Here is a 12166-nt window from a genome sequence, read left to right as displayed (position 1 = left end):
GTTGGTGTTTTCTCACATGTAAAATGGAGACACCAGTGGTCCTCTTTGTGTACTCCAGCAGTCACACCCTGCCTTCTCTACCTGCTTCCTTTCTTGCAAATTCTTGGAGTGCAAGGGATTCGCTAAAGAACAGGGGTGTCCTGTTTCATAGGGGAATAATTGGCGTGATCAGGAGTGTTTCTGTTTCTAGCTCTGGGCAGCTGTGTGCTGCAATGGAGACCTTCCTGAGGAGAGAGAGGGTTCAAGGAAGCTTAGGTGGAGCGGGAGAGCAGTCTCCACAGAATGGCTGCCTTCTGTGGAGCACATAGGCCTGAGGAAGGTGCAGGGTCTATAGCGGGGCTCAGTATGAGGCAGTATTGAAAGGGAGAGAAAGCTCCCTCTGCAGCCACATCCACGATCTTTGCCATTGTTCCCAGCACCTGTCCTGGGCACATAGGGGCAGGGTGCTCACCCACCCTCCAGGTGAGCAGGTAGAAATCAGCCTCTCAATCCCGAGGGTCATTGCTGCATGCAAAATTGTCCCCTGTCCCAGGTTCCAAACCCTCTGGGCCAGTTCACATGCCATTCCCAGAAACTCCTCCCCATCTTTGCCTACCTTAGGCAACATTGATTGTTACGGTTTATACCTAGATGTTTCCCCAAAGCCTCGTGTGATCGTGGTGGAGCTTTTGGAGCTGCAGGATCTAGGTCTTAGGTTCTAACATGTGTGATGCTGGGATTAAGGACGTGGAATACTAAATTAGTCTACTGATTGGAATTGTCATAGCTCTGGGTGTGACTGAATGCATTTGCTGAAGACAGAAGTCCCATCCTGGATGTGGGTGGCACTACCCAAAAGGGTTGAAACCTAGATGGGCTAAAAAGGAAAGGCCCAGGTCCTGCCTGTCCTGCCAGGGACTGTCTCTCCTCTGCAGTATCTTTCGGCTTGTCACTCTGCCTTGGATCCAGCCAACTGTGGCCTGAAACCTCTACAAACTGTGAGCTAAATAAACCTTTCTTCCTTTATTTTGTGGGTGTCAGGTATTTTTGTCCCAATAACAAGAAAAATAACTGAGGACACTGATCAAAAAGAACATGAATCCCCTAGGGCTAAGTCAAATAGCAGCAATTAACAATAATAATAGGTACATTTTGAAGATACTATGTGCCAGGCAGTTCTGGACCTTAGACCTGTAGTAGTTCACATAGTCTTCATACCCACCTTATAAACTTTTTTTTTTTTTTTTCAGTACCAGGGATTGAACTCAGGACCCTGTGCTTGCCAGGCAAGCACTTATTCTACTGAGCTATCTCCTCAGCCCACCTCATAAATTGATTACTGCTATTTACTCGATTTTACATGAGAGGAAATCAGGTTCTCAGAGGTTAAGCACCTCAAAATCTTATCACTGGGAACACGATCGTGGATGCCAGAAAACAAAATTAAACATGGCCCGAGGAAAAAGATTGGGAGTTGGGAATAGAGGTTATCACTAGCTTTCAATCTCTGTCCATATTGTCTCTTCCTCTTTATTCATCTCCCAGTTCATGGAGTGGAAAACCGACTAGAGAGGGGTAGCTTCCTCCAGTGACACACCAGTAAATGTTTAGCAACTGACTCTTCAAAGAAAATCCCCTGGGGCTGGGGAGATGGCTCAGTAGAATAAGCGCTTGCCTGACAAGCACAAGGGCCCGAGTTCAATCCCCAGTTCCACCAAGAAAAAGAAAAAGAAAATCGGGGGTAGGTGTCTATCTGGACCATTCAGGTATGGCTGGGGATGGGGTCATGCTGGATCGGCCACCACTATGGCTCCTAAAGCCCTTCTCTTCTGGGCATAGCAGGAAGATTAGAGAAAGAGATGAGACCTGTGACTTTACTTACTGGTTCTGGGCTTCCCACATCCATCCTTTCTGATGGGAGCACACTGCCTGGGAGATGTATTCCAGACAGAGGCTTCACTCTGCTCCAGTACGGCACAGGGCCCAGGTCCAAGCCAAACAAGCACACAGCCCACCCCATTTGGAACCAAGGGGGCTCAGGGGGACTTCTGCTGGCCTTCTGGCAGGATAGAGAATGGCTGCTGGAAGCCTGGAGCTGGGAGTCTGGAGTTAACAGGAGCCCTCGGATACAGCTGACTCTGAGAACAGGGCCAGGTAGACATCTGAAATGCATCCTCGGGTCCCTGAAGCTGGCTGGACTGCAGGCCTTTCCACCAGCCAGTAAATTCTCCTTTGAATGGATTCCTGTCACAGGCAGAGAAGCCTGGATCCAGGACCTTGAGGGCTCTGAGGGAAGGCGTTCCCAATGGTGACTCCATGGTGACTCCAAGTGGAGGCTCTTCTGTCTCCCCAGTTGCCCCCACAGGGACAGCCCTAATAAACCCGGGGGTGGGGGGGTGGGATTATTTCTGCATCATCCTCCAGGCAACCAAAATGGGGGCCCCTCCCAAGGGGATAAATGGGCCTGAAGGAAGCCTCTTGGGCCTGTCCCCCACCCCCAAACACTTGAACAGCTTCCAGGAATCAGGCACTCATGACGGATCCCTCGAGGGCGCTCCTTGAGAAGAGACTTATCAGGGAATCTGTGTATCAGGACTAGACACAGCTGCCAAACGGATGTCCCTGCCATTTCGCTGCAGTGTGGCCCTCAGCAGGGTGCGCTGGGGCCCTGCAAGGTGAGGCTGGCTCATGGCAGGTGGTCCTCTCCTCTCCTTCCTTCCCGAGTCAGGGTGGGGAAGGGAGATGGAGCTGTGGGAAGGCGGCCCGGCCCGGCTCCCACACACAGCACAACACACACTGCTGCACCCAGGTGCAGGTAGTTTATTCTTCACAACAGAGAAATACAAAGAGCAGAGGGGGTGTAACGTCTTGGTTTCTTGCCCCTTTCGTGTTCTTCCCCCACGCTTGATTTTGCTCCCCAACTTTTTTTTTCTTTTTTTATAATTGCAAACTTCTCTCCTGAAGTGTTGGATGGGCACCTGCCCTCGCCTCCCTGCCACCAAGATGCAGACTGAGAAGCCAACAGACTGTTTTCTCTTTTTTAATAAGGTAACTAGTTCTAAATATGGTGGCCTGGAGGTCCCATAGAAAAAAGCAAAGGGGTGTTAACAGTATGTATAACAGCATATTTACAGGGTAGTAACATGCGGACGAAAAACTACAATACTGAGTATCAGACAAGTCAAACAAAGGGTGGGGGTGGGGCAGAGAACCCCATGGGAATAGAAACCCCAGGAAAGTGAAACTGGTAAATCAACGGCGAGTTAAGGCTTAAAAAGTGTATAAAAATAACACAGTTAATATTCAAAACGGAACTCCAGATACAGAATATATAGATGAGTTTCTGTCTAGTTTTCTTTTTTCTTTTTTTCCCGGGGGGAAGTGGAGGGGCTTTTCCGGGCTCTGTACATGGTTCCTATATACACGGACACACATGGCTTTCAGATTGGGGATGTCTGTGGGGGCCATCTGGAGGGCAGGGTCTGCTCCTGGGACCCTCCTGGAGGATCCCTTCCCTGCTGAGGGGCCTGGTGCCTGGGCTGGGGATTCCCCTTCCATGGCAGTGAAGACAAATAACCCCTCCCTGGGCATTGCCCTCATCTGAGGAAACTCTGAAAGGGGGTCCTAGTCCCAGGCCCACTCCCTCCCCATGCCCCTGCCCACAGTCTGGGGTGGCAGAGAGGTAGCCGATAGGTTTCCTGGCCAGCACCGAGGTAGACTGGGGTGGTCGCCGGGGAAGTGGGGGTGAGGCCAGGTCTTACCCAGCCCTCCCCCTCCCCCATTTTCCTGGGCCCGCTGTCCAGCCTGTCACTGCACTATTTTGGTCCTGCAGATCTCCTGGCCCCCTTTGTTGCCACCTCCCCGAAACTTGGACAGCCCTGACGGCTGCCACATCCTCTGCTCAGTGAAGCCCAGAGCACAGCTCAGATGGCACGAGCAGGGCATCCAGGGCTCAAGGGCTTGCTTCAGCTGCCTCCTACCCCCACCCTCCCGGGGGTCCCCTTTGCTGCCCAGAACCCCTGCCTGAGCTTCCCCTCAAGACCCAAGGCCACAGCCGGAGATGGTCTCACACTGCCCTCTGGTTCTCTGCATCCATCTGTCCGGTTCTTTTAATTTCTCGGTCTTAGCAGCACCAACATCCTGGCCAATAAATATCTTTTTTTGTTTTGTTTTGTTTTGTTATTTCCAAAACAAACTTAAAAAAAAACAAAAAACAGTGAAGCAAGTGAAGGGTGGGGAACAAAAAGAAAACCCAACAGACAGGTTCAAAGTGCTCTGAGATCGTCTTTGGATGCCACCAAAACAGTCCAGAATCTTGCAGTTGGCCCCAGGAGCTGAACCAGACAGGGCTTCTGCGGACCACGCTTCCTGGCAGGCTGTGAAGGTCATGAGAGAGCTCAGCGGTTCCTGGAGGGCCCCAGTGGGAGTTGGGCCTGGTGCTGCTCGGTAGGTCTGCCAGTGGGCTGGGCGGGGCGGCGCCCATCTCGGGTGGGCTCAGATGAGGGAGATCCGCACCGGGATGCCAGGGGACTCGGTCCTCTGGGGCGAGTGATGGCTTACCAGGTGCTCCACCACCGTGTGTTTGGACATGTGCTTCATCAGGTAGGTCTCCTGTGGGCAGGGGTGAGACGCAGAACCGTGCCACCATAAGCACGCAGGGAGGCTGCAGTTCCAAGAAGCCACTGGAGCCACCAGGGGCTAAGAGGGGCTTGGGGCTGCCCTGCCATGTCTGAGATGGCTGGCTGAGGAGCTGACCAGCACCAGCGTAGCACCCAGAAGTGCCCACCCACAACTCTGCAGGCCCACCCGCTGGCTGTGACGGGTGTGCTGGCCACACCGCAGCCCTGCCTCTGGCTGGTGTTCCCAGGGACAGAGCAGCAGTGTGCCTGGGATTGGGACTAGCTCTGCCATTTTCTAGCAGAGAGATCCACTTTGGATAAGTCATCTTACCCCTCAAGCCTCAGTCTCCTCCATAAGCAGGGGTGGGGAAGGATTGCTACTCTGAGGCCTGTGCTCTGGGCCAAGTCACTGTGCCACCTTGTGGTCACAATGGGGACTGCAGCTATCCCACATCAGAAGACTGTTGCATCTCGCAGCTGAGTTCTCAGACAGGGTCTTAGGCTCCTACACTGCCTTGAGAAACCCAGCGCCTCAGGAACCCTGGCCAAAGGCAGGCAGGAGGCTGAGAGCTTAGTGGAGCAGTCAAACATGAAGGATGACTCAGAAGCCCTAGCCTGCCGTTCCCTGTGTTTGCTCTTGGGGAGTCACTTGCCCTTTGGGGCTGTAGTTTCTCGGTCAGACAAGTGGGGAGTCAGCACACTGCTAGGAGGAAGAGGCTGGGCCATGGCTGGGCCCTGGAGACACTCACCGAGGTGTAGGCCCGCCCACACATGCTACAGCAGTAGGCCTTGGCATGCTTGATGGCATGGGCTGAGAGGTGGATCTGCAGGGACGCAGAGTCCGAATAGGCCCGGTAGCAGTTGGGACACTTATAGGGCTTGTCCTTGTTGTGCTGGCGCTGGTGAGACTGTGGAGGAGCACAGCAGGGGGTCACAAGGTGGGGAGTCCTTCCCCTAACCCAGGACCTTTTCATGCTGGGTGGGATGGGACGAGGCAGGCACTCACCTGGAGGTTGGAGAGCTGAGTGAAAGCCTTCTCGCAGCCAGGATGTGGGCACTTATAGGGTCTGTCACCTGTGTGGATTCTGCAATGGGCAACCCAATGAGGTGGGGGCCTCTGATGTAGACCCCAACCTCTGGCTCACCAGGCCGTACCTCTGCCCCAAGCTGCCCCTTCAGTTCCCACCCATACCCTCATCCCCACGGCTGAGTGCACCCATGCAAGAGGACCTCAAAGGTCACCATCTTTTTTATTCTCTGGTCTCTACTGCCTGTCTGTTAAGGCCTCCCACTCCTCTTCACAGGTCCCTGCTGTCCCTGGCTCCCAGCACCACTTGGAGACCAGTTATGGTGCTGGCCTGGACCACCTAACCATGCCTGTCTTCTTAAACTCCCACCTTACAGAGATCCAGGGAAAGAACAGCCCACAGCACTGTTGGGACCTTCCCTGTCCATCCTGCCTCTTCCCCGAAGGAGCTACCTCCCTTGAATTAGCCCCCAACTCATTTCCTGTCTTCTCTCCATGGCAGACACATGTCCACGATGGTGACAATCACCCCAGTGACAGAAGTGTGGCCCTGAAACTCAGCCTCTCAAGTCCTTGCTGGGCACTCCTTCTGTTGCTCCATTCCTGAGTTCTTACCCTGCAACTCTGTACTAGCTGGGTGGGCAAATCTCTGAGTACTGGTTTTCTTATTTATAAAATGGGTACAGAAACAGTCCCTGACCTCACTAGGCCTTGTGAAGATGACATGTGTGTAAGGGGCTTAGCCTGGCTGTTAAGGATCCACTCAGCCTTGGTCACAGCACCATTTGTATGCCAGTGCCATGCAGGACTTGGGCCACATCATGACCTACACAGACCAAAAGTGCTGCCTGGCAGAAACGACCAGGAAACCCAAAGTGACCAAATCACACACAGAAGACAGTGGGTGCTGTGGGAAGACGCAGAAGGGGTGAGGATCCCCGTGGGTGCCAGGCAGGAGAAGCCAGCTTGAACAGGGGGAGGGGAGGGCCCCACTGAGAAGGTGATGTTGGGTCAGCGACTCAGAGGTGAATGACAGGTAAGGATGGTGCATGGGCGGAGTGGCGACATCAGTGAGAGGTGCTCCAGGGTCTGCACATGCCCACAGGGGCCTTTCCTGAATGCCACACCCAGCCCTGGGCAGCTCCTGGTGCTGAGTCACCAGCCTGGTGAGCAAGCAGGCAGTCGCAGGCCAGTTGGGCTGGGAGCTTGTTTTCCTTGTTGGCTGAGGAGCATGAGGTGAAGGGTGAACACCACGTGCCCAAGTGGTGCCCTCTCTTTCCCTACAATGCCCAGTTGGCAGCCAGGGTCTGTTGTGCCCACTTGTCGACTCATCAAAGAAACTAAGGTCTGTCCAGCCAGGCCTAGCACTGGAGTCAGGGTCACACGGGGCTCTAGAGTCCAAATTCCTACGTGTCACTCCTGTGTGCCATTCCTCTGAAGATCCAGCCTTACCTTCTGGCTCTTTGGGTCCCACTCTCTGCTCAGGACCTCTTCTCTAGCAACTACATGGGAGGACTCTCGCCATCACCTCTGCCCTGCCGCAGCTCCTCCCTTCCACACTCCAGGGCCTCCTTCCAGCATCACAGAGCCGAGCTCTGAGGCATCTCCCTGGGCAAGAGGCTCACGCCTCACCTCTGGTACCCAATGCCCTGCACATCACAGCCCCTCCTCGCAGTGCAGACCCTCACATTCTCAGGGCTGCCTGTGTCTCCTCTACTGGGCAGGGAATCCCAGATGTGCCATGTGGGGCTGGCCCAGTCCTGAGGCCGCTCTCTACCTGCATGTCCCCTGCATGGGGTCATGTGTTCAGGGATGTCACCCCAGACCACCGCTTAGTCTGTGCCATGGAAGGAAAGGAAGGTTCCAGCTCCACCCGGTGCCAGCACTCCCTCCCCTTCTGCCCCCTTCATTCCTCTCCAGGGCTGGGGAATTTTGTGGGGAGCAGATGCAGAGGGGCCTTGGGTTCTCCAGGACATGTGCTACTTTGTTTTAAACCCCACATGGCCTTTCCAGAGTCTTCTCCTCCTGCCGAACTCAGGTCCTTCCTTGCTGTCCCACCCCAGGACCCCACCAGCAAGGCTGGCAGCCTGGGCTGTCCTCCTCCTGCTGCTGCCATTTATCCACCCTGTGCCCTCCCCTCCCCCCAGTAAGCCCAGGTGCCAGTGCTCAGGACTCAAGTCCCTTCCCATGACAGCCTGTCTCAACCCCCAGACAAGGCCAGCCCCCTGCAGCCCACCCCAGAGCACCTGGACACCAGCTCCCGGGAGCCGGGCACAGGTCCTCCTGTCAGTGTCTGGTTGGTATTCTCTTGGCTGCCTTCCTGAGGACAAGAACTCCTTCGGTCTTCACCACCATCACCCCAGTGAGTGGGGTGGGCCTAACAAACAGCTCCCTAAACTACTACAGACTGCATGAAAGAAAGGGAATTTCTTCTAAAGTTCTTCACTGACAACAGAAACATGGTCCATGTAATCATAAACTCTGTTCCTAGGATGTATTTCAAAAGCATTTGTTGGGCCAGGGAGATGGCTCAGTGGAATATGCGCTTCCCTGGCAAGTGCAAGGGCCTGAGTTCAATCCCCGGTTCCTCAGAAAAAAAAAAAAAAAAAAAGCATTTGTTGACTGAATGACTGGCTGTCTTCCACAGATTTCAGGTCCCTCCTGAAGAACCCAGCCAAGCCCTCTCAACCACGAACTGCCCCTTTGGCCTCCTGCCATCCAGGTGGACCATCTGCACAGCCCCTCCCTGGACTCTTTCCTCAGTCTGGGCTGCCTGACTTCGGTAACAGCAGCAGCCACAGGGTCTGACCTGGCCATAGCCCTGCTCGGCAACCTCCACATCTCCATTTTTGCAGGACAGGGTCCCAAGGCCTTGCCCCAGCTTTCAAGGCACTTCCCAATCTGACTTTAGTTCCCTGCCACTGCTTTCTGAGCCGGGCGCCTCACAAGTGTTCTCCGACACGTGTGGCCCATGCAGTGCCCTTGTTCCTGCCCTTCCCCTGCCCAGAATGCCTTCTCCTCTGACTGGGTGGGGGGACCTTTTAAGCTTGACCCAGATGATTCTCCCCAAGCGCCACCTCATCCTTGCGACTCCCCAGCATTTCCACCTCCTCTGCCAGCCTCCCAGGTCGCAGTGGGGCTCGTGCCGGCCAGGGCCTGCCTCTGACCACCGAGCTGTGGCTGCTTATGGAGCACAGCACGGGACTCGCCTCGAGGGGGCTTCACAGAGTGGCTTCTGGAAGCATGAAGGACAGACAGGCTGCCTGCCCCGCTGGCCACGAGACTCTCCTTCAAGCCCCAAACTCCCAGTCCACTCAAGCCCTCCCTTCTCAAGGCGGAATCCTTGCTCCAGGGATGCTTCCCGCTAGGGGACCCACAGCTTGGCCCCAGACAGGGAGCCCCCTCTTGCTCGGGGAGTATGAAACTCCTGAATATGGTCCCCGTGACTGTTGCTCCAGCCCTGTGGTGGATTGACCACTGGTGGCCAAACTGTTAACACCCAGGTCAACTGAATCAGCGTGGTGCTAGGTGTGCAGGGCCCATCTGAGGATCGTGCTCAGCGGCATAAAAGGAGAACTGGAGAGGAAGACGCCGTGCTGTTGATGCTCCTGGAAAAGCCTGCATGCTGGCTTTCCTGATGTGAACTCAGCTGCTCTCACTGTCAGAGAAGTGTGGGTCCTCACTGTCGCTGAAGATGACTGCATTCACTTTGGGGGAGCTCTGGGCCTCACTTTGGGAGTCACTTCCTGGCTCCAGTGCGGGTCCCTCAGCCGCTGGCACAGAACCTTCGTCCCGCTCATGAGGACTTTCTAGCTTCCACCACTGACTTCTGGGCCTTCCCAACGTAGATCCACAAAACAGACTTGCATGTGACATTGTTGTGGGCGTTTGGCCTCCAGCTGGACTCATGGGGGGCACAGCACGGGCTCTAGGCCTTCAGCTGGACTCCTGCAGGGCATTTCCATGGGATCCAGGCCCTCAGCTGGATTCTCTTTTTTTTTTTTTTTTTTGGTGGAACCGGGAATTGAACTCAGGCCCTTGCACTTGCCAGGCAAGTGCTTATTCTACTGAGCCATTTCCCCAGCCCTTCAGCTGGATTCTCTAGGTTTCTAGCATGTAGACAGATTTCCTGCACTCTCTAGTATGTGACTCCTTGGGGTTACTATAAAATAATCCTATAAATTATATATCCTGTATTAAATTGTTTCTTTTGCAAGCCCTGGCTGCAACAAGCTCCACTGCCCAGCCCCCCCGCAAGCACAAGACCCCTGAAGACATGGGGCACGTCCACCCTCACAGGAGTTCCTTCTGCAGCTGGTGTCTTTGTTCCTCCCATCTTCCTGCAAGAGCAGTCATTCCGAGGCACAGCGCCACCTAAGCTGAATGACCCTGGGCAGCAATTCTGCCTCCCTGAGCTGCAGGTTCCCCCTCTCTAAAATGGGATGGTAATAATAAATATTGTAAGAACTGGAATGATCAGACGACTTCATAAAAAGAGTGTTCTGAAAATATTTTTGCAGTGTTAGCTTTCATTTTTGTTCTGCTTCCATCTTCTGTCCTTTTGAGACAAGGTCTTGCTCTGCAGCTCAGGCTGGCCTGGAGCTCACTTTGTAGCCCAGGCTGAGTGACCATGCAGCAATCCTCCTGTCTCAGCCTCCTGAGTGCTGGGATAAAGGCCTATGCTACCATGCCCAAATCCAGTGCTAATTTGTAACACACTAACTTCTATTTAAGGTAGATTGTTTTGTCAAACTATAAAGAGGGAATTTATTTGATGTATAAATAAAATTAAGGATTCACTAGATAGAATTGGGGCTGTTATTACAATAATGATGATGATAATGGTGAAGGTGATGATGTTCCAAGTAGACTTTTATTTCTCAGGTATTCACTACTGAACGGCTTTAGCTATCTTGTGCTTTTTGAGTACAATAGCAGATACAGTGAAAGTTAACGTTCCTTTAGATGATTCACTCTACATGGCATTCTTCAAACTCATTTTCTCAGGAAAAAACAAAAGTCCACAGCTTTTGTAGATTTTATGGACACCTTATATAGTAAAGCACCTGAGGGGGCCAGAGAGATAGCTTGACAGACTAAGTGCCTGCCTGTCAAGAGCAAGGACGTGGGTCTAATCCCTGGTACCACATGCCATGACAGCCTGTGCCATGCTGGCCACTAAAACTGGGCATAGAGGTGCATGCCTGTAATCCCAGCGCTGGTAAGGCTGAGACAGGAGGATCACTATGAGTGATCAAGCTGCATAGCAAGATCTTATACCAAATCAATCAATCAATCAATCAATCAATCAATCAATCTTCTTTTAGGTTGTTTTGTGTGTGTGTGTGTGTGTGCGCGCGTGCACGCGCGCAGGGTCTCACTACACAGCCCAGACTTGTAGCGATCCTCCTGATTTCTGCCTCCCTAGTGCTAGGATTACATGCCACCACACCTGGACTCCGTCACCAGCTCAGCGCACCCAGGGATGGGGATGGCTCAGCATGCGGAGTCAGGGATCTAACCCTGGCCCCTGGGCTTACCTAAGCAAGCGCTTAGTCCGCTGAGCTATACTGCCAGCCCTAATAATTGTTTTGTTTTGTTTTTTTTAAAAAAAGCACTTTAGGCAGAGTGGGGCATGAGGGAACTCTTTATAAGGAACAGCTGAGGATGCTATTATCACCATGATTATTGCCAGAAAACAAGAATGCCACTGTCCCCTGCTATGGTTATCGTCACACATGCAGATAACATGACACAGCCAGGAGAAACATGAAACACACTTTACACCTCGAGTTAAACAAACAAACAAATGCAGCATCACTCCGTCTGGCACTGGGTTCCACAAACAGAAAAAACTGTGTGCTTTTTCCTCTAATTCACTAACTCCCTCCCAAAACAATTTTACCCCTGATGCCTCCACTGTGACATCCACAGACTCGTGAGGACCTTTACACACATGCGAACTGCGTGAGGCCACTTCTGTTTTTCCACCATGAACAGACTAAGGACAAGAAATATTCTGTTTCTTTTCTCCATTAATAAAAGTGGCGCTGATTATTTAGTGGGCTGATCCTTCTGAGGGACGGGCTCGGGCTACACCTCGCAAGTCATCTGCTTTGCTCTACGGGGACGCCTTCCATTCTCACTGCAGGTCCTCCCCAAGATGCTCCTGGCCTACCTACATGAAACTACACCCCGCCAGTGGCCCTGTCACATCATTCTCAACTTCTGGGGTGGACCTTACATGGTCTTTTTCTAACCCTGCCTGTATCACTTGACTACAGCTGCCTCTCCTTTGGACATGACCTTCTTTCAGTCCTTCCTTAGTGACAGTAACACTGGGAAAAAGGATTTGATTAATTATATGTATGATCTGATTGTCTGGTTCCCTGCCAAGTGACAGAAAAATAGAAAAGGTTCCCGATTGAATAACAGAAGGCATTGAGGTTAGAGTATGGTTGCTCCTTTAGGTGTGAATGTTTGTCCAGTGGACTCTGGGACTTTGGGCATTTGGGGCACCCGTCTCTTGCCAGTGCATTAG

The 12166-nt window shown here is 52.9% G+C and overlaps 1 protein-coding gene across 3 annotated transcripts in view; it reads right to left on the bottom strand.

Moving 5' to 3' along the window:
• Positions 1–2784: 2784 nt before the first annotated feature.
• The window catches only part of Znf362 (zinc finger protein 362), a 32598-nt gene continuing 23216 nt past the window's right edge, over positions 2785–12166 (bottom strand). For all 3 annotated transcript variants that reach the window (XM_023701007.1, XM_004640993.2, XM_023701008.1), the window contains 3 exons: positions 5605–5683; positions 5348–5506; positions 2785–4590 (listed from right to left, as the gene is read on the bottom strand). In XM_023701007.1, coding sequence (XP_023556775.1) covers positions 4474–4590; positions 5348–5506; positions 5605–5683 — 355 coding nt within the window. In that variant the 3' untranslated portion in view covers positions 2785–4473. The remainder of the gene's footprint in view (positions 4591–5347; positions 5507–5604; positions 5684–12166) is intronic.

Source organism: Octodon degus, unplaced genomic scaffold (genome assembly GCF_000260255.1).
Source record: "Octodon degus isolate 3935 unplaced genomic scaffold, OctDeg1.0 scaffold00130, whole genome shotgun sequence".
Taxonomy (NCBI): Eukaryota; Metazoa; Chordata; class Mammalia; order Rodentia; family Octodontidae; genus Octodon; species Octodon degus.
Note: the sequence above shows the minus strand (reverse complement) of the source record. Positions and strands in the feature narration are given on the sequence as shown.